Below are 24,179 nucleotides of genomic sequence, written 5' to 3' on the forward strand. Positions count from 1 at the left end.
AAATCAATATCACTAGTTGGGGCTGGGGATGTGGCTCAAGCGGTAGCGCGCTTGCCTGGCATGCGTGCGGCCCGGGTTCGATCCTCAGCACCACATACCAACAAAGATGTTGTGTCCACCGAGAACTAAAAAATAAATATTAAAAAATTCTCCCTCTCTCTCTCTCTCTCTCTCTCTCCTCTCTCACTCTCTCTTTAAAAAAAATATCACTAGTTGATAAAATGAAAGGCAAAGTAGAATGAAAGTCATCAGCATATTTTAATCTTCCTCTAAAACTAACAACTGGGCATATATTCTCCTCTGCTTTGTCTATAGAAAGGTGAAACTCAAGAGCTGAAGGTTACTCTTACTTCCTGGTATTCACATGTGAGCTGTATACTGACTCACTCCTGGCTCCAACTAACTGTTCTAGTACTGTGTTTTTCATACCTCATTTTTCTTAATTATTGATAAATAACTTTATTTAATGACAATACACAAGCTCATATATACTTATATATGTATGCTCACATAAGAAAAAGCATGTGTCCACACACAATAGTTGAAACTGATTTGAACAGCTGAAAGTATTTTTTCCAAGCCTTACTAGGTATAATCTATTATCTATGAAATTGATCTATCTCTATTTTTCTGAAAATTACAGTTTCAACCTTGGCTTTCTTTACATAAAAATAGAATTTTTTCTTTTCCTATAAACTAGGAAGCTTTGAGGAAAAAACTAATATCTGTATGTGTGAAATGCATCTCATATAGGGATTTGTAAGTATCAATTGTTCAAGTATGTAAATAGTTTACTTTCATTTAAATAAAATTAAATCAGAATCTGAGCTTCCAGGAAATTTAAGCACAGTTATTTTTGGAAACTTCCTCCCCTTGCTAGAGTTGTACACATGGTAAACTAATAACATACAATTTATCATTTTAATCATTTTTAAGTGTATATTTCAGTAGCCGTACATACATTCACAATGTTGCCCAACTATCACCACTATTCATTTCCAGAATGTTTTCATCATTGTAAACAATTTACACAATTCCCTACCTTCCTCTTCCCCTAGTTCCTGGTAACCTCTATCATTCTTTTTATATATATGAATTAGTCTATTAGGGTACTTTATATACATGAAATCATAGCATATTTGTCTTTTTGATCATACTTATTTCACTTAGCATAGCTTTCCAGGATTCATGAATGCTGTATCAGAATTTCATTTTTAAATTTTTTTGAAATTTATTTTATTTAACTTTTTTTCATTACAATTCTTAACATTTATACCACTCATATCTCTGTTTGTATATAAGATATGTTGACATGCAATTCAAGTCTTCATACATGTACTTTGTATAATGATGACTATCACATTCCACCATCCTTGCTAATCCCCTTTCCCTTCTGTTTCCTCCCACCCCTCTTCCATATCTAGAATTAATCTAATCCTCCCATGCTCTTACGCCCTACCCCACTATGAGTCACCCCCCTTATATCAGAGAAAACATTTGTTTCTTGGGGATTGGCTAACTTCACATAGCATTATCTTTTCCAACGACATCCATTTACCTGCAAATACCATGATTTTGTTCTTTTTTAATGCTGAGTAATATTCTATTGTGTATAAATGCCACATTTTTAATCCATTCATCCACTGAAGGACATCTAGGTTGGCTCCACAGTTTAGCTATTGTGAATTGTGCCGCTATAAACATTGATGTGGCTGTGTCCCGGTAGTATGCTGTTTTTAAGTCCTTTGGGTATAGTCCAGGAAGTGGAATAGCTGGGTCAAATGGTGGGTGGTTCCATTCCCAGATTTCCAAGGAAACTCCATACTGCTTTCCAAATTGGCTGCACCAATTTGCAGTCCCACCAGCAATGTATGAATGTACATTTTTCCCCACATCCTCGCCAACACTTGTTGTTTGTCTTCATAATAGTTGCCATTCTGATTGGAGTGAGATAATCTTAGAGTAGTTCTGATTTGCAATTCTGATTGCTAGAGATGATGAGCATTTTTTTCATATATTTGTTGATTGATTTTATACCCTCTTCTGAGAAATGTGTGTTCAGGTCCTTGGCCCATTTATTTATTGGGTTATTTGGGTTTTTTTGGTGCTTAGCTTTTTGGGTTCTTTATATACCCTAGAGATTAGTGGTCTATCTGATGTGTGAGGGGTAAAAATTTGCTCCCAGGACGTAGGCTCTCTGTTCACCTCACAGATTGTTTCTTTTGCTGAGAAAAAACTTTTTAGTTTGAATCCATCTCATTTATTGATTCTTGTCTGTAATTCTTGTGCTATAGGAGTCTTATTAAGGAAGTTGGGGCCTAATCCCACATGATGAAGATTAGGGCAGAATTTCATTTTTCAGTCTGAATATTTCAATTTATATACACACCCATTTACACCACATTTTGTTTACCCATTTATTTGTTAATGAATACCTGGGTTGCTTCTAACTTTTGGCTACTGTGAATAATGCTCCTGTGAACATCTGTTTGAATCTTTGTTTTAAATTCTTTTGAGTATATCCTAAGAAGCAGAATTGCTGGATCATGTGATAATTCTATTTTTGAACTTTGAGAAACCATCAAATTGTTTTCGATAGCAATTGCATCATTTTACATTCCCACCAACAAGCCACAACAGTTCTCTGTACCTTTTTGTTTTGATAAGACACATGAATTTTTCTGGAAGATGAACTTATGTTACCCACATTTTTCTTGGGTGTCTATCATACATTCTTCTGTGCATCCACATTGTCAGATTTCCTCTGATACATCTATCTATCTATCTATCTATCTATCTATCTATCTATCTATCTATCTATCTATCATTCTTGTATTTCAATATGAAGATTTTATTTATTTTTAGGTCATTTTCTATTTTCACCCTTAATAAGGAGCAACTCACATATATCAGTATTTTCAGAGATGATACCTAAGTGAATATTCAATATGTTTTACATCTTGTGACCCTCACCTCTCCTCATATTAATTATCCACTTCCAAAGCAATGCCTTAAACATCATCATTGCTCAGAACTGAGTGTTTTACTTCTGACATTATTTTTTTTGTACCCAGGCTTACTGAACCCATAGATACCACTGAGCTCCATCCCAGCCCTTTTCATTTATTTTTATTTTGAGACAAAGCCTTAGTTTCTTGAGCCTTAGGCTGGCCTCAAACTTTCGATCCTCTGGCCTCAGGCTCTTGAATTGCTGGGATTACAGGTGTGTACCACCACACCTGGCCACTTCTGAGATTTTAAATAGCAATGTTCTTGACCTGACTATAACCTCCTATCCCTTCAGGTCTTGAATTTTCTTAGTCCTATTATATTTATTCTGTAATCTCTTTAAGATTTATGGTTTCTTGATACTTCCTTTTTTTCCTCAGTATACATGTCCCTTCAACTTTATTTTCTTACCTATTTAGCTTAGAAAATCATTTATCATTCCAACAACATTTTTGCTAGTACCCTCCAATCTTCTCTATTCTCTATCATTTTCCTCTTATAATTTGGAATCCTAAGACAGTTCAATCCTTTGCCTTTTTTACTGTTATACAAGGGTACTTGAATGTAGCATCCATCCCTAGCTGAGTCCTCAGGATTGTTTGACTTGGCTCCTTTTTCTTCCTGCTGACCTTTTGTGGTGCTGGGGATTGAACCCAGAGCCTGTACACACTAGGCAAGTGTTCTACCACTGGACTACATTACATCCCCAGCCCTTGACTTGATTTTTTTTTTTTTTTTTTTTTTTTTGCCCATATTCAGTTCTCTCTCCCATTCTGAACTTGAGTGGTTATTCTAACCCTATCATTCCTGGCAGGGCCTCCTGACCGCTCATCTTCAGAAGCTCACATCAATCTCTATTTTTTTGAAGCCTCAAATTTATTTACACTCTGTTATTCTTTTACCTCTTTTACTCCTATCTATGATTACAAGTTGGCCATCTTCCTGTTCAACATAAACTCTTCTGCAAATACTCATAAGTCTCTTTCTTTTCACCTTCTCCAGAGTCTGTTCAATAACACTCTTATGGGCTCCTTCCAATCAACCATACAAATTCAAGAATTTGCCACTTTTCAAAACCAGAAAAAGAAAATCACTAACCTTCCTTCCTTTCTTCTCAACTGTCATTATTATATTTTTTATTCAAGTTTCTTCAAGGCTTATGCCATTGTCCAAATTGCCATACTTCTTTACCTATTGTTTCTCTTCAATTTACTGAGAACTGTTTCTTTTATATTTAATTCTCTAATGAAACTTTTTTTTTTTTGTGGAAGTCACTAATGACCACCAAATATCAAACACAAAGGATACTTTTAATTCTTATCCAATACAACTATTTAGTAGTATTTTGCTTTTTTTTTCTTTTTGGAAATCTCCCCTTAGTTTCAGTAATTTTACACTCATTAATTCTCCTACTGAATTGTTTAGAAGAAATCATGTTGATGTAAATAGAAAAAAAAGGCCTCTGAAAACAAATATTTTAGCTTCATACTTTTCAAAATAATTGAGTGATCTGCAACTCAGCAATGAGAAGGAGCCTTAAGAACTGGCATCTTAGTTTTTTTTTTTTTTGAGGAAATAATGTCAGTTCATACATCTGTTAAAATTCTTAGACACTGTCATTTTATCAACAGAGCACCTGCTGTCCTATCTCACAAGGGTAGCAGAGAAGTTTCCATAAAAATTATTCATATAAATGGAGTGAATCTGCTATCTCCCACACTGTAACACCAATAGGCAACAATCATATGACGTTGATATAAGCCTGTGTGTGTGTGTGTGTGTGTGTGTGTAGTACTGGGGATAAAACCCAGGGGTCCTCAATCACTGAACCATGTCCCTAACTCTTTATTTATTTTGAGACCGAGTCTTGCAATGTAGGCTGGCCTCAAGCTCCTGAATAGGATTATAGGTGTGCACCACCAGGCCTGGCTCATAAGTCTTAATAAAGGGTTAATCATGTATCCTTTTAATATTTTACTGAGACCCTAATTTAATACAGCTAACAAACATGCATTTGAAATACTAGCTCTAAAACTTGGCTGCACATGAAAATTTCTAGGAGCTTTAAAACACACCTATACCTGATGTAATAAGCCCAGGTTGTGTAGGGAGGGCATCAGGATCAGGAGTTTTAGAGGTTCCTCAGGTGATTCTAACAGTAGTTAACAGTTGAGAATCACTGGTATAAAGAGAGAAAAGACTATAATATTCATTTAACAGTTAAAAAAAGGAATGAATATATTCATTCATTATTGGAGTTTGCCTACCTGCCCACCTGAATACTCATCTATAGCCACTGATGGTAACTGCAAAAACAAATGATTTCCCACAGTCAGTGACAAACTAAATGGCTTAAAACAACTGAAATTTAATGTGACACAGTTCTGGACAAACTGGTCTAAAATCAGGTGTCAGCAGGGCTATACTCTCTCTGATGGCTCTAAAAGGGAACCCTTCTTTGCCTTTCCTAGTGTTTAGAGTTTGCTGGTAATCCTTGGCATTTATAGGCTTGTAGATGCATCACTTCAGTCACATGGCCATCTTTTCTCTCTCTCTCCCTCTCTCTCTCTCTCTCTCTCTCTCTCTCTCTCTCTCTCTCTTTTGTTACCAGAGATTGAACCCAGGGATGCTTAAACACTGAGCCACATTCCCAGCCCTTTTAAATTTTTTTTTAGAGACAGAGCCTCCCTGAGTTGTGTAGGCCCTTGCTAAGATGCTGAGGCTGGCTTTGAACTCTAGATCCTCTTGCCTCAGCCTTCCAAGCTGCTGTGTTTACAGGGGTGTGCCACCACCCCTAGCTCTGTGTTACTTAATATTGTCTTTCTCTCTTGTCTTTTTCTCTTTTGGTACTGTGGATTGAACATGGGGCATTCTACCACTGAGCCCTTTTTAAACTTTATTTTGAGATAGGGTCTCAATACATTGCCAAGTCTGGCCTTAAATTTGAGATCCTCCTGCCTCAGCCTCCAGAATCACTGGGATTTTAGGTGATAACTATCATGCAGAGCCAGATTGCTCCCCTGGCCAGCCCCTGCTTTTTTAAAAAAGCATGCCAGTCAGATTAGGATTCATCCTAATTACCCCGTTTTAATTTGACTGCTCTGTAATGACCCTATTTCAAAATGAATTTTCAAAACATTCTGAGTACTGGAGGTTAGAGTTCAGCATACCTGTTTTGGAGGTGACACATTCAATCCATAACAACCAACAGCTGCAGATGTCATTGACACCTTCAAAGCTGTCATATACTTTTCATGTCCTATACTTAAGTATTTGCAGTTATATAAAAATACCATTCACAGTCATTAGATGTGCTACTAGAAGTGACTATTTAATGCATTTGTAATGATGACATTTAGCAATATTGTATTGTAAAAACTTCATAATTGTATTCCAGTAAAACTGATTTTGATTTAGTTGCATTTATCAACATTATATTAAGAAGAGGTTCAAATTAATAACAAAAACAACTTTCAGTACAACTTCAGTTAGTGAATTCACATTTCAGACTTGAGGTTATTTTTAATATTAGTAGTTGAAAAATCTGTAGGGCATCAGTGTTTTCAAACTTTTTTTCTAAACCATGATTTACTGTGAGCACACATATTTTGCATATAACCCAATATATAATCTTATCCCTCTCTTCACATACACATCAGAAAACTGACACAAAAATAAAACAGTTTTTATTCTTACTATACAGGATACAATCTGACATTTTCTATTCTATTTCTTTTCATTAAAAATGCTATGGATCAGCGGTAGTGCACTTGCCTAGCATGTATGAGGCATTGGGTTTGATTCTCAGCACCACATATAAATAAATTTAAGAAGAAAAGCCAGTTTTGACTTTTTGAATTAATTTTACAAATACTGGAACATAAACTTAATTAAGTCAGTCAAAAATCCTTTAGAGACATTTCTTTAGAAACTTCTCATAAGTATACTATAATAGTTGAAAAGTTACTATGACTGCTACTGACATAGTATTTAAAAAACATATATCACTTTAGAGGTGGCATTTAGATGGGTAAATAGTTCAATAGCTAACAAGGTTTCATTTAGACATCTAGTAATGAGTTATGTAAATTTTATGATTTTGATGGGAGTTTAAATTTTACCAAATGCAGGAAGGAAAAGAGGTAGAATGATGAATATTATTGGCTAAATATTTTTAAAGTTACAAAAATGCTTTGACTGTGTAATTTTTAATTTTACTTAAGTATCTCCTCATTCACTATTGTGAAATTAGGTAGAAACATTTCCCAAACAATATTTATTTAAGCCCAAGCTAAAAAGAATTTTACCTGTAGTAAACTCGTAGTGTCTGGATTTCTTCTTCCAATTTTTTGTACTGTTCAACAGCAGCTTCTCTGGCTTCTTGCATTGATAACAACTTTGCCTGTAAGTAGTTAACATTTTTAAAATTTCAATATTAATTTTGTGGTGTTAAAATATAGTAGTACAGTATGAATAGAGGTCTTACATTTCTGGGAGCTGAAAAACTTATTAATATTTTTATTAGTGTCTTAATTTCACAGAAAATGATTAAAATGTATTAATAATAGAAATACCAAAGACATGAACAGTAAATTATGAACTTTGCTCATTACTAAACTTCTACCTTATTTTATCTGTATCATCAGATATATGCCCTTCTGCAATGTTTAACTTTATACACAGAATTCAGAATGTTGTACATGGGTTCAGAGCAATATCTAGGGTAGAGATAAGCACAATGGGTGTTTCACATACAAATTGAATGTGGCTTCACTGCCTAATCACATTAGATTTTCTTTTAACTTTATTAATAGTAAAGCTCAGAAAATTCTAAATATGTTGCCAAGCCATCTTTGATATTTAATGTGAAAAAAAATACCTGACATATCTGATTCTTACAGAAATGATTTAACCTTTTCAATTCCTTTTTGTTAGGTGAAAAAAATTCCCTAAAAGGCAAATGTTAGCAACTTTGAATGCTAGAGATTTCAAATTAAATTTATTTTAACTGATAACTTGAAAACATAAAAATTATTCTAATTAAGTAATGTGATGTTTAAACACATGTGTATATTTTATGATGTTTAAATCAGGTTAAACTCTAACTCCTCAAACAGTTATCATTTCCTTATGGTGAAAACTTCAGATATATATTTTTTTAGAAATGTATTGTTATCTATAGTGTTTTTGATAGGGTTAAAAACAGTAATTTCAAAACCTTTTCCTGTCTTTTCACCATCTTTCACACTAGATTTTAAGAAATGCCAAAAGGGTTTTCAGCATAGTTTTTTAAATATAGCACCAGTAAGCAGATTTTAGTATTATTAATTTGAGATTAAATTTGCATGAAAAGATTGTTTTTTACCCGAAATATTGTTTGATAGATAACACAAAGCAATCTTATTGTCACAAACCTCACGAACTACATCAATGCCAATACTTAAAAATAATTGAAAGTTTCAAGTGGAGTTATAGAATGTTGCTGAATCCATTGTGATTTCGGTGGGATTATTTTCTTTTTTTTTTCTTTTTTCTTTTTTTTTTGGTGGGATTATTTTCTTGCATAAGAATGCAGTCATAAGAAGAATAAAAAATCCCAATTACAGAAAAATTAATTAGTGTAATGAAAGTGAACAATAGATAATGCCATTTTTCTATTTTAATAACGGAGAATTATAAAAATGTGCAGCAGTTTCAATATTTGCATATAAAGTTTAGGCACAAGATATTAATTTGTTCTCTATTTGGGCTAATAAATTCTAACAAAGGGTTCTCTTTGTAATTAAACTTAAGATGCTTACTTTAACATGGTGTATTCCATAATTATAGATGAAACACTCTAACAAATAAGGAAAAATCTTTTAAAATAAAAAGTAGGATTTTTTAAATTGTACATGGACACAATACCTTTATTTTTTTAAGTTTATTTTTATGTGGTGTAGAGATTGGACTCAGTGCCTCACACATGCAAGACAAGCACTCTACTGCTGACCTACAACCCCAACCCAAGTAGTTGTTTTTGACATCAATAATTAACCACTTCCCCAATTTTCACCGTACCCTAAAGTATGGACTGTAATGGTACTTTGGAAGGCACAGATACTATGACTAACAGCAAGTTAAAAAGAATCACACAACAAAGGTCACATTGCATTCAGTTCAATAAAACTTCAAATATCCTGTTGCTTATATTTAAAATACATCAGTAATAGTCAGGTAACAGAAACTTTGAAAAATATGCCAGTGCTAAATACTTTAGGTGATTATTCTGATTTTTTTAAACTGATAGTTCTGCAAAGAATAAACACAAAAAACTAAAACCAATCAAAAAAAGCAATGTTCTTGTAGGAAAATACCAAAATGTAGATCTTTGCTTAGAAACTTCCATAATGAAAATGGATTGTGAGAACTTAAATTTCTCATGCTTAAGAAAATATTGAACATTTCCCTTTCACTCCCACGTTTAATTGGCAATGAAGATGCAGTGTTGCTTCATAAACAATTCAATTTCTTATTCTCAATGTCTAATTTTCTCTCTATACTCTGGTGACTATGTCAAGGTTATTATAAACTTTCTGGCTTTAAATCTCCTTACTTTACCTGGTCATGCTGTCTTTGAGGGAAAATCTCCTTACGCAATGGCACAGGGCTACTACTTCAGACCTAGCAGCTAGGATGAACTTCATTCTCTATCACCTCAGATACAAGATCCAGGTTGTCTCATCAGAGTACTCCATCCCACTATCCCAGATGAAAACTGATTCCTGATGACATCATTTGTACTCTTAGAGCTATATATGCCAGAAGACAGACGCAGATCTACTTCTTAGACTTCCTGGGTAAGTAAATCCTTTTTGTTTCAGAGCGGGGCATTGTGTTAGTGAAGTTTGAATTGAATGTTTGTTACATGCATTAAAAACTAATTTTAAAGTGCTGTTTACTTCTATTGTACTTCCTAGATCCTTCATTAACATAATTCCATCACAGTATAAGTAAAAAAATGAATTTTATTTCAAAGTATTAAGGAAATTAGCAAATGATATTTTTCCTGTTTTTTTTTTTTTTTGAGCATACCATTCCCATTTTCTGGCAATTTCTTCTATAAAAACTGCATGCTATCATCTAGGTACATACTCACATAATTAAATGCATACAGTAAATAAAACTAATGAAACTTAGGGTAAGAGAATGTTCGATGTAAAGTAAGTCTCCCACTTCCAATCTTCAGTACTACATATCCCCTCTAGTGAGATTGCCAGTTAACTTTTTGTTGTGTTTCCTTAAAGAGATATTCTATGCATTTACAAACAGAAACTGCCATATTTGTGTTTTTGCAAATAAATACATCCATTTATAAAACTGAAAAATTGACAGCATAGATAATGCTATTTTTGGTATTATCTTGCTTTAAATTTTTTAGAAATTTTCTATTTTGCTTTAAATAAAAAAAAAAAATCAATCATCCTGTCCCACAAAATCACATCACCAGTCATATCTACTTCCTTCCCTCACAGACATAAAGTAAAACATCTCTGTGAGTTGGGGTTCATCATTTTCAAGAATATTTTATGCTTTACTACAGAGTTATATCCTTATAGATATTGTATCTTTATGTATTCATGGACAATTTTTTTGGTCAGTTATTCATATTGACACATGTATCTTTTCCTATAGTGTTTTTTATACATACACTGTGATTATTGATATATTTGGACTTGTTTTTACACATTACCTCATATTTCACAGTAAGCATACTTTGTTTTCTTTCCCCTCAGACTTATGTTGGAATAAATTTTCTAAATTTCCCTTATACTATACTCTTCACATTCTCTATATATGCTAATTGAAAAAAACATTTTTTTTTTTTTGGTACTGGGGACTGAACTCAGGGGTACTTAACCACTGAGCTACCTCCCCAGCCCTATTTTGAATTTTATTTAGAGATAGAGTCTCACTGAGTTACTTAGCACCTAGCTTTTGCTGAGGCTAGCTTTGAACTTGAGATCCTCCTATCTCAGCCTCCCGAGACTCTGATATTATAGGAGTGTGCCACCGAGTCCGGGTCTAATTGAAAATTTTGATAAAATTACTGAAAATATATTTTTGAGCAGTCTACAGTGAGTCAGGATTTCTACAGAAAATTATAATTTTAAGTGAACATGCTAATACAAGTTTTATGCTTATACTCATTTTTTTAGGTAAAGTTTTTGTTTTATCAAAACAAAACCTGTATGCAATATCATATAAGTATGCACATGGAATTTTTAAGTCAGGATAATTAAATCATAATTTGCATAAAGCAACAATTCACCCATTTTCAGTATATAGCTTTTTATACACAAAAACTGATGTGATTTTTGTCCCTACAGTTTTTCTGTTTCCTAGAAAGTTATATACACAAATATGATGCAGTCTTTGAGTCTGGCTTCTTTTATTTAATATAATACTTCTGAGATTCATCTATATTATTGCATGTATCAGTAAGTGATTCCTTATGTCACTGAGCAATATTACTTTCTGTGAAGGTACCACAGTCTAAGTGATATTGGATTTCTCTCATTTTTGGCAATTATTAATAACGGGGCTCTAAATATCTGCATATAGGTCACTTTGTAGATATTTACCTCCATTTCTTTTGAGTAAATATCTCTAGAAGTAGAAATGATGAGTCTTATGGTAAGTGTGTGTTTATATACTTTATAAAAAATCACTGAACTTGCTGCATATGTTGAAATAACTTTAAAGCATCTATGCTTAACTAATATCAATACTTCTCATTAAATGCCTATCTATATAGGTTAAAAATGTATCAAGTGCTTGAAATATGTTTTTATAACCTATCTTGCAACAACCTATTAGACAATTCCAATTATTGCTATTTTACAAGTGATAAAACAGGTTCATGGATATGAACTTAAGTAACTTACAAAATGTAAGTTTATACTTAAGTAACTTATAAATATAACAGAGCTAATGACTGGTGGACTAAAAATGCAAATTCAGGTCTGTTTGACCCTTGAACACATAATTTCCCTTTATACCACTGTATAATATTCTATGATAACCATATCTCTATATCCAGGTAAAACAATGGAATCAAATCATCAATTGGTAACAGAGTAATTGACAATATGGAGGTTCACAGAATAATGAGAATGTGTTTTCCATCTTTATTATACTTTGAATATTCTTAAAGTGATGGAAAAAATATTGGTTAACTATTAGGTTAGTCTCATATAGTTAATTGGCCCATTGTATGCCTATCTTGAGTAGTCATCTAAATATGACAGCCATTTGTACTGGTATTGTATTAGAAATGAAGTACATTGTTTCCTTAGAGTTTTATCTAGTAGTTTAGGATGACAGAAAAAGAAAAGATTACACTGTTTACAACATTGAACACTACAGGTTACAGGTATTATGGATAAACTATTATTATCCTATGTTCTGATCTTATTATGTTTGGTTTGAATGTGTTTTTAATAGTTATAATCTGATACACTTAAGCCTTCCTTTGGTAACTCCAAGACCATTAATGGAAATCTATTTTTATGATAGAACAGAAGTAACTGATTGTATGCGTGATATCTGCTAAGTAAAGAAGCATACAGTACAAATTAAATCACAGAACCAGACAATTTTAGACTTGAAAAGGATTTTAGAGGTAATTTAGTCCCTTACTTTATAGATGAGGAGATTGTTGCTAATACAACATGTACAGAAAAACATCTGTAAATTATCCAGGGATAATTAGAAAGAAAGCCAATAAGAAAGAAAGTTGGAACTAGAATACAAGTATCCAGAAAACACTGTATATTTTGCCATATGCACCACATTTCAATACACTATAATCTAATATTATGTTAACAGTTTTAACGGGATTATTTTCCAGGGTAGCCATGAGTATATATGACTGTGGTATACTACTAAACATATCTGTAAGAGATCTAGTTAGATATTTTTATAAAAATATGTCTAGTTAAACAATTGCTCAAGCAATACGACTAGAGTCATCATAGAATTTTAGTTTTTAACCTCATAAGCAATCTAGGGACCTAGTAGAAAATCAGATAGAACACTGATGTCCAGGATATATAAAGAACTAAAAAAATTTAATACCAAAAAAAACAAACAACTCAATCAATAAATGGGCTAAGGAACTGAACAGACACTTCTCAGAAGAATACATACAGTCAATCAACAAATATATGAAAAAATGTTTAACATCTCTAGCAATTAGAGAAATGCAAATCAAAACTAAGATTTCATCTCACTCCAGTCAGAATGGCAGTTATCAAGAAGATAAGCAACAATAAGCATTGGTGAGGATGTAGGGGGAAAGGCACACTCTTACATTGCTGGTGGGACTGCAAATTGGTGCAGCCAATCTGGAAAGCAGTATGGAGATTCATTAAAAAACCTGGATTGGAACCTCCATTTGACCCTGCTATCCCACTCCTCAGTTTATACCCAAAGGACTTAAAAACAGTATACTACCGGACGCAGCCACATCAGTGTTTATAGCAGCACAGTTCAAAATAGCTAAATTGTGGAACCAACCTAGATGCCCTTCAGTAGATGAATGGATAAAGAAAATGTTGTATAAATATATAATGGAATATTACTCAGCATTAAAAGAGAATAAAATCATGGCATTTGCAGGTAAATGGATGGAGTTAGAGAATATCATGCTAAGTAAAATAAGACAATCCCTAAAACACAAAGGCCAAATGTGTTCTCTGATAAGTGGATGCTGATCCACAATGGGGGAGGGCGAACATGGAAGGAATGGATGAACTTTGGATAGGGCAAAGGGGAGGGAGTGGATGGGAGGAGACATGGGGACAGAAAAGATAGTGGAATAAGATGGACATCATTACCCTAGGTACAAAGATGAAGAAATGAATGGTGTGACTCTACCTTGTGTACAACCAGAGATGAAAAATTGTGTTACGTTTGTGTATTATGAATCAAAATGTATTCTGCTATCATGTATAACAAATTAGAAAAAATAAATTAATTAAAAAAAATATATAAAAAGTCAATTTGTATGTGTTAACTTTTACATTTGCCATATTATGGGAGAAAAATGTTCATCATTGAAAAATATGATTGTGCTCTATATGTGTAATATGAAATGAACTGCATTTCTGCCATAATGTATAACAAAATTAGAGATAAATAAATAATTTAATTAAAAAAATTCCTGAGGATCAGAAAAATAAATCCATCTCTCCCTTAGAAAATTAAAAAACTATTATTCAAAAGGGTAAAAATTACCAGATTTCATTTATATACCTTTTTCAAAGAAGACTTGGATTGCTCACCATAGCATACTGACACATCATAATGTTCCCTAGAGGTGATTCCTTAGAGGGTGTTACATTTTATGCTTGCATCATGACTTTCAGTTTATCCAACCAGAGCTGATCAGGTTCTTCACTCAAAAATAGTCATACATACACTGTCTAGTGACCTATCAAATGGTTTGACATGACAGAGGGATAATGAGAGCTATGGGAGAACCAAAAATCAAAACATTAATTAATAGACAGAAACTGACTGAGAAGCAATGAACAGAAGCCATGGAACACAGAAATGGAGAGCAGAGAGAGGTGCACAAGAAACACAGCTATCTCTGAAACCAGAATGGGTGAGATACCATCCTGAAACTGCCCATTTTGGCAAGTTACTAAAGCTTTATGTGCCTTTATCTTCACCTACAAAAGTGGAATAATGGTGCTCTATACCTTAGAGGGCTGATAGTAGGAAAAAATCAGATGAAATCTGTAAAATATTTAAAATGGTGCCTGGCACACAGTTAGTACTCCAATATGTGATTATAAAGTAAATAACAAGAAAACAAAAAAATAGCGTAATTACCAACTTGACCCAGCAGATGAGGAACCAGTAAAGAACTCTGGCACAACATGTGCAGAAAATAAGGATTCAATGTAGATATGGCTTGCATTCTCAAAACCTTTTTACTCATAGAATGGGGTCTGAGTCCCTGTGAGGTCTTGGTGTTTATGGTTTTCCTCATGATTCTATGTATCTTTACCAAAAAACCCCCTGTGTTGACCAAGGTAAAAAGTACATGTTTTTCATTATTGGTCATATATCATGTAATTTTCCTTCCAGAAAAGAGTATGCAAAATGCAATATTTTTTCAAGAAACATCTTTAAACATAAGTTATGGAATTTCATTGATCATCTTTAAAAATAGAAAATGTTTTTGAGACTTGATTTTAGGGGCTATAATTCATCATGTATCATTTAAGTTGGAGGCTGTTTATCATTAATATCAATACTACCACTTATAGTAATACTTAGAATTTGTATAGTTATATGATGTTTATGGAACACGTTATTTGAGAGATTAGGAGCTTGAAAAATTTTGTTATATGAATAATCCTATTTCTATCATTTAAGAAGAGAGGAAAATAAGAGATTATTAATTATACAGATTGTCCATTAACAAAAAGCAGAACCTATAAATAAACCTGGTCTTTGTCTAAGTACAATATAGTACTACAATTTATATTATAAATTTATAATGTTATATATATATGTTATATATATAATAACTGTTATATATATATATACACATATATATTCATTAAATCACACATACACACATATATGTATATGTGTGTATGTAATATATTGTATATTACATACACACATTAGCTAGGTACTTTTCTAAGTACATTAGATATATTCATTTACTTATTTCTCATAGCATATCTTTGTTAAGAGTTGTTATTACTATTCCCATTTTACAGAAGAGGAGAATGCTAAGTAACTTACTAAATGTCAGTCAGTTAATGAATGATAGAGGAAGGATTTGAATTTAATCTGCTCCAAAAACCTTCCTCTTAACTACTATGCTATAAACACTAGGCAAAATTTGGGACTTTTAAAATCTGATGTTAATTATTATCAATAATTGTAGTATGTAATTTTATATAAAGAACTTGCTTTAAGAATTGTTTTTTTAGTTTAAGTAAGTCCCATTTGTTGATTCTTGTTATTAACTCTTGTGCTATGGGTGTCCTATTAAGGAATTTGGAGCCCGACCCCACAATATGTAGATCGGAGCCAACTTTTTCTTCTATCAGACGCAGAGTCTCTGATTTGAAAAGTTTTTTCTCAGCAAGAGAAACAATAAGAGAGGTAAATAGGGAGCCTACATCCTGGGAACAAATTTTTACTCCTCACACTTCAGATAGAGCCCTAATATCCAGAGTATACAAAGAACTCAAAAAATTAGACAATAAGATAACCCAATCAACAAATGGGCCAAGGACCTGAACAGACACTTCTCAGAGGAGGATATACAATCAATCAACAAGTACATGAAAAAATGCTCACCATCTCTAGCAATCAGAGAAATGCAAATCAAAACCACCCTAAGATACCATCTCACTCCAGTAAGATTGGCAGCCACTATGAAGTCAAACAACAACAAGTGCTGGCGAGGATGTGGAGAAAAGGGTACACTTGTACATTGCTGGTGGGACTGCAAATTGGTGCGGCCAATTTGCAAAGCAGTTTGGAGATTCCTGGGAAAGATGGGAATGGAACCACCATTTGACCCTGCTATTGCCCTTCTCGGACTATTCCCTGAAGACCTTAAAAGAACATGCTACAGGGATACTGCCACATCGATGTTCATAGCAGCACAATTCACAATAGCTAGACTGTGGAACCAACCCAGATGCCCTTCAATAGATGAATGGATAAAAAAAATGTGGCATCTATACACAATGGAGTACTATGCAGCAATAAAAAATGACAAAATCATAGAATTTGCAGGGAAATGGATGGCACTAGAGCAGATTATGCTTAGTGAAGCTAGCCAATCCCTAAAAAACAAATACCAAATGTCTTCTTTGATATAATGAGAGCAACTATGAACAGAGCAGGGAGGAAGAGCAGGAAGAAAGATTAACATTAAACAGAGACATGAGATGGGAGGGAAAGGGAGAGAAAAGGGAAATTGCATGGAAATGAAGGGAGACCCTCATTGCTACACAAAATTACATATAAGAGGTTTTGAGGGGAATGGGAAGATAAACAAGGAGAGAAATGAATTACAGTAGATGGGGTAGAGAGAGAAGATGGGAGGGGAGGGGAGGGGGGATAGTAGGGGATAGGAAAGGTAGCAGAATACAACAATTACTAATAGGGCATTATGTAAAATTGTGGATGTGTAACTGACGTGATTCTGCAATCTGCATTTGGGGTAAAATTGGGGGTTCATAACCCACTTCATTCTAATGTATGAAATATGATATGTCAAGAGCTTTGTAATGTTGTGAACAACCAATAAAAAAAAAGAATTGTTTTTTTAAACTCAAATGATTTATTTTAATATGGCACCCAGATCTTTCTTGGAGGCATTTATATGGTTTTGGAATGTTAGTCCCTTTAGCGACAAAAGGCCACCTCAGTGTTCCCTTAATTTTGTAGACTGTTGGTAAAAAGGTAATATTACAGCTTTTCAGATACATCAGTAATTGCATATAACTTAATTTTAAGGATAATGGTGAGGATTTTTCTCTACTACAGTAACTGTCTCTCCCAAAGAATCCTGCCATTTGGGGGCTTAGGGGATTGCACAAGACTCTAAGCATTTATCTACTTACCCATAAATTAGGAAAGGTAGAGAGAAAAAAAAAATTCCCTACTGGATCTAGCTAAGAATCAACAACTTTGTTGTGCATTTGAAAGTTTCCTCTAGCTTTCAAGACACCAGTTTCAGTGCTAACCTGAATTCCATTCTATGCTTATTTCCTAGTTCTTCATTTAATTTTCAATCCAGACACACATGTATTTTTACTTGCTTTCAGTTTCTGCCTGGCTCATTCTATTCTCTGTGGATCCATGAACATTAAGCTTTGATATGTTCACTTTAACTAGGCTTCTGTGATTTACTGCCAGAAAAAGACACAGGCTTAATTATTCAGTTTTGTGTTCTCTGACCTAATGCTCTAAATTCTGACATCACTATTTTAATGTTCCATTTCTAAATCTATAAGTCTTCCCAGTTGTAATTGTGCACACAACCTATTTGACCACAACTCCTGAATGTGGTCCCTTGGATACTGTTTAATCCACACAGGCTACTAATAACAGTTTATATATTATAGAACTTACTCCCACCCAAAGCAACTCTTTGGCTTTTTCAAGACACTAAATCCTAAAATATAAGTTTCTATATTAGCAGGCAAAGACAAAGATGAAACTTTGAAAGCAGCAAAAGATAAAGGGCACATCATATAAAAGGAATCCTCAATAAGATTAACAGCAGATTTCATATAAGAAAATATGAAAGCCAGGGGCAATCGGATAGCAAATCCAATGTGATGAAAGAAAACACCCCACATCCTTGCTAGCACTTGTTATCTTTAGTATTTTGGATAATAGCCACTTTTTTGGTATTTATTTATTATTTTTTTCTTTTATTAGTGCATTATAGTTATATATAATATTTGGGTTCATTTTGGCAAAATTATATATACATGGAATTTGATTTTCTCCATTTCCCTGGATAATAGCCAATTTTAGTGGGGTATGGTAAGCTCTAATTGTGGTTTTTAATTTGCATTTTTCTGATGATTAGTAATTATTTTTGTATATACCTCCAGGCCATTTGTGTGTCTTCTTTTGAGAAATGTCTATTGCCCATTTTAAATTCAGTTATTTATATAATTTTTTTTGCTATTGAGTTTTGGAGCCCTTAAATATTGTAGATATCGACCTCCTCAGATGTATAGTTTGCTTTTCACTTTTAGTGTCCAATGTAACTTACTTGTTAAGCCATAATGTGAAATGTTTGTCTTGAACCACTTCTTTGTGCATGAATTTAGACTGTGGAGGGTTTCTTTTCCTTTTACTTCTAAGTTGGATGTACTCTATCTCAAAAAATGCTACCATGGCCTTAAGTTTGTTGCTAGTTAGGTGTTAGATATCTAGCCCCAAAGACTTCTTTTCTACACCTTAAAAAAACCATATATATATATATTTTAGATGCTGATGGACCTTTATTGTTTTTATTTGTTTGTGGTACTGAGAATCAAACCCAGTGCCTCACACATGCTCGGCAAGAGTGCTACCACTGAGCTACAACCCCAGCCCCTACACTTTTATACATATATATTTAGTTGTAGAAGAACAAAATACCTTTTTTAAATTTTATTTTTATGTGGTTCTGAGGATCAAACCAAGTACCTCACATATGCAAGGCAAGCGCTCTACCCCTGAGCCACAACCCCAGCCATTTTCTACACTTTGAAAGTCACTTTCTAATATATGCAAAACCACTGACTACCATAGTGGCTTCACTAAAACTCTATTCTTCACTTGATAAGACTTGCTTTTTAATATCTAGAAAAAAAGATTAATTGTGTAGTATTTATGGTCTACAGAAACATATATTAAATTATTAAATTTTCATCTCCCATGCCATACTACCTGTTCCTGAGGTCATTTCCTCAAGAAAAAAAAATATATGCAGGAAAACACTAAACATTTCAGTCAGAACATGGATTCCTAAACTGGGGGGTACAGCTGAGTGGTAGAGAAGTGTTGCTTAACATGTGGCTTCCTCAAAAAAAACCCACTCTCCTTTCTCATGGCAGAGTACATTCCTTCACTAAGCTCTCTGGTACTACCTAAGAACATGAGCACACAGAGAAAATTAAATTCTTATTTAAACTCAAGAAGCAAACATTTCCCAAAATGACAATATTCCCCTCCTTTTCACTTGAGTCGTAAACATTTCTCTACATGCCAGTGCCCTTGTATTTAGTTAGAATTTTAGCCAGCAGTATTTTGTTTATTTGTTCAGGATCATGTATGTTTTTTCATTACATCTATAGTACACTTCATCACCTGAACACCTGCTGAACTAAACTTGTCTTGCCAGCAAAAATTTTGAAATTATGCAATCTGCAATTCAGTCCATGGCAAGGACTTGGGTAGAATTTCTTCTATACCTTTCAACATCAATTTAAGCACTGCTTGCATAGAAATATTGCCAACTGAAAAGTTAGTGAAGCAAGTTTAATCAAGTAAATCTGACTATCATTTTAGCTAAGAACTTCTCAGATGCTCATATTAAATAAGTACCAAAATCAATGCCTATCAAATTAACCATAACATTATTCTAAATATTTTTCTGAATGTGGTGAAAGCAAAATCAGTATGATAATGTGATCATTAATTAATGAGCAAATTTTTCATCCATCAAAAATATTTTATGCATATAGGCTTTAAAAAACATGATTATGAAAACAACTACTGAACAAACTTAGCCATAACTGAAAAAAGTATATTCTTAAAGGAAAACACTTCAATCAATTATATTTTACATGCCAATTTTAAAAATAGACAAATAAGCAATTTGACATGTACATATTAATATGTAACTAGCAAACTCAGAAGTATAAAAAGCATAAACATAAAGCTCAATAAGCAAAGCTGTATGAAATATATTTGACTGAAACTGCTCATAATTAAGTATACTGAAAGTATTCAAATAAAAGAACTATTAATTTTTAAGTCTTTCATCTGTGAAATAAGTTTTATTCAGGTGTCTTAAGTGCAAACCGATAAATTTCTTATTCATTTATTATAAAAGAAAAAAGAAGCAAAGATATCTGAATTAAAGGCAACTTTTTAAAAAGATCAAATCACAGTATAAAGAAAAACAGACTAAGCAAGATTTCATAAATATGCCAAAAGTTTTCTTAAATACTTGTAAGTTGATATTAAATAAGTGAGCTAAATTCTTACAGAGATGGATAGCTTAAATAGTTTTAACCAAAGGAAGAAGACTTGCTACACCTGACTTCATTCATGTTAATCAACATATGCAGAAATTTAAACAAAAATTATGCATCTGAATGTGGAAATTATTTGGGAGTTGTGCCTAAGCATGTGAAAAGCATAAGAAAAAAGAATTCCATTTCCTTTTGGATGCTTGAGACAACAGCAACACAGCCTAGGGCACACTGCTGCGGATTTTAACAGTTGTATGGAACTACTCAAAATGCTTTTGATCCATTTTATCTTGCAAGTTAGCAAAGAAATGTTGCAATAAGAAACACCAACAAAGATCTGAAAAAGTTAAGCTCTGGATTACCATATTGTGTTCTCCTGCCATTCAATGCTTCATACAAAGGCAGTGGTGTTCAAAGTAAGAAAAAAAAAAAAAAGTGGGGGGAGAGAGAGAAAAGAGAAACTGGTCTCAGAAAGTGCAAAGCACAAAGTAAATAATATTCTTCTACATCCCTTCTTTTTCACAGATTGGATGTTAAAAGAGTTTCAGCAATTAGGCTTTTGTTAATTACCAGCTGTTGAAACAGATGTGTTGACTATCCTTATTAGTTAACAGCTGGGTGAGAAGAACAATTGATGCTCCCTAAAACCAACAGCCAGCTGCTCTGCAGTAATTATCTCCAATTAATAATACAGGTGATAACAGCAAAAAGCTCCTATGTCTCTTTCAATAACTTTGGCAGTTTCAATAAGTATGGCTTTATCATTACACGGTAATACAGAATACATTTATTACAACAAGTAAGGTTGATGTATTAGAGTCGCATTAACTTTAGGGTAGTTTCCATTATGCAATTTCTGGAGAAAGAATCAGACAAGTGCTAAAAGTAGAAGCAGACATTCTGTACGCTTTTATTTATCATATTTCAAATGTCACTGCCAACTCACTTCTCTAGAACTAACAATAATAGCTAAGCACTTAAGTTCTTTGAAAGAGAGAAGCATAACTAAAATCTGTTCTTTTTGATTTCCAGGTGTTTTCACTGATCGTGTTTTATATTCAGTTCACTGAAGCAATATATTTTCTCTTGGTATGCCTAAATATCAGTGTCTTGTTCCCTAGCTTATATTTCCTAGGTGACTGGTAGAAGCAATTTTACCAAACCCAAAAATAATTTACCTCTGAGCAGTAAACATTTCATGTATACAAAGAGATCAGCAAAACAAATAAGCAAGCAGGAAAACAAGAAAGAAAAACATTTTATTTTGTAGAACTACTTTATGATATATAACATTTAAGTTTCTAATTATGATAAAGTAAAAAAGAAATATCATAATAAACCATACAAATAAAATAGCAATGATTATATTCTAAAATCACTTTTACTATTTCCTATTTTTAAATATTCATATTAAAACTTCATTTATGCAACAGAAAGGGGAGGAATTGGGGAATGAAAATTGATCAAATCATGTTATGTGCATGTTTTAAGAAGCATAACTAAAGAGAAGCAGGTATGTCAGTATTTAACAATGAATCCCACTATTACATATAACTATAATGTAACAATAAAAAATCTTAAAAAGCTTCATTTACATGAATGTACATTAAAATAAAGATTCAAACAGACATGGTAAATCATCTCTGTCTATGAAAGAGGTATCTACAAGAATTTACAACCATATCTATTCACTAATTAGAGAACACTTAAAGACACTGCCTTTCTGAAAACAAGGATTAGAGCTGGATGAATACACTCCTTTCACAAACCTTCCTCAAGTCTCTGTTGGGTCATCATAAGCAGCTTGTTCTTTCAACATTAAATAGAAAAGTCTACTGATTATTAGTTCTGAGTGCCTCAGTTAGGCAATAGGACAATTAATACGAACAGAAACTTTAAATAACATGTAAATAAAACATTTCACCACAAGAGGCTGTAATAAAAAATAGTGAACAAAGATGAACTTTCTAAAGCAATATTATTTAGGTTGCCATTTGGGAAATATGAATGTCTGATACAAAAAAATATCAGTTAGAAACCCTCTCATCTCATTCTATGTAATTGTGGTTTCTAAAGCAGGAATTTCAACATTTATATAATTATAAAACAAGAGTGATAAGTACATCGTCACTCCCCGCCCCCTGCCAAAAGTTATTCATTTCTATGAATAAAACTTCCCATGAAAATCTGTAATATCTAAGATTCTGTAATTTACAGGGAATCCCCTGATGTATGGGAGCTAACAAAATGTGAAAATAGAGGAAAAATCTGTTAGTCTTGAGGTTTGAAAGTCTCTATTAGGGTACAGAATTATTCTGATTTCTCAGTTCTGAGACCTAGTTTCTCAGGATAACAACAGCAAGGGCAAGGCAAATATCTTCTGCCCTGACATTGGGCAGCTGTCCTTTCCTTCATCACAAAGCATATCTGGGAAGTACACAAGCAACATGGCAGTGGGTCATACTTTTCTCTTCTCTGTGGAATGGAACAGGTTGTAGTTACCATCTTACAAGCCTACCATGTCATAATTGTGCAGGCAGGCATGGTTACTACTGAAGCAAGAGGGCTGCTGCCCTCTCATCATCGTATCCAATGTGGAGATAAGGCAGAAGTCAAATCTGTTTTGAAGCCACAGTTCCTAAATTCGTTGCTGTTTAAAAATAAGCCAAGAAATTTACATACTCTCCCTCCTTCTGCAAAAAAAATTTACCAATATGTAGTGAACATCTATCTGACTGTTATACTCAGTTGCTTTAAAAGCATTGCTGTTTTTTTCTGAAGTTTAAAAATACTTGGGCCTAACCTAGATTAGGACTCAAATATTCAGAGGTGCTTTCAATAGGCAGTACCTGAGATACTCCTTTTCACACCAATTTCAAATTAAGAACTTCATAAGATGGCTTAATTACCTGGTATAAACACCTGCATTTTCTCATCTATAAAATATGTGCCAACTGTTCATCATGTCTCTTCAGTCTTGATCATGACAGACTCATAAACATTCTCATGGTTAAGTCTTTTGCACTGTTTTCCTATGCTTCATTTTACCTTATGCAATAAATCTATTATAGCATTCATCTAATTTTATCTGAATTTTTTGGTATATGTATCTCCTCAATAGATGTCAAATTTCTTATCCCCTTTTTGTATTTACAGAGTGTAGTATATAAGATCTAATTAAACATTTTTAAATAAATAAATATAGATACTTTTAAATCAGGAAGAAAGCTTTGTCTAAAAATTGTTCAGGGTTATGAATGAAGCTCAGTGGCACAGTACTTGCATAGCATGTGAGAGGCCCTGGGTTTGGTCCCCAGAACCGCAGGGGGAAAAAATTATGGATGGAACTAGAGACCATCATGTAGCGCAAAGTTGGACTCA

The 24,179-nt window shown here is 33.3% G+C and overlaps 1 protein-coding gene across 1 annotated transcript in view; it reads right to left on the reverse strand.

The window, feature by feature from the left end:
* Nucleotides 1-24,179, reverse strand: part of MIPOL1 (mirror-image polydactyly 1) — a 255,695-nt gene that overhangs the window by 94,731 nt on the left and 136,785 nt on the right. The window contains exon 9 of the mRNA XM_081290704.1: nt 7,317-7,411. Coding sequence (XP_081146830.1) covers nt 7,317-7,411 — 95 coding nt within the window. The remainder of the gene's footprint in view (nt 1-7,316; nt 7,412-24,179) is intronic.

This window comes from Spermophilus citellus (genome assembly GCF_964194105.1).
Source record: "Spermophilus citellus genome assembly, chromosome: 4".
Taxonomy (NCBI): Eukaryota; Metazoa; Chordata; class Mammalia; order Rodentia; family Sciuridae; genus Spermophilus; species Spermophilus citellus.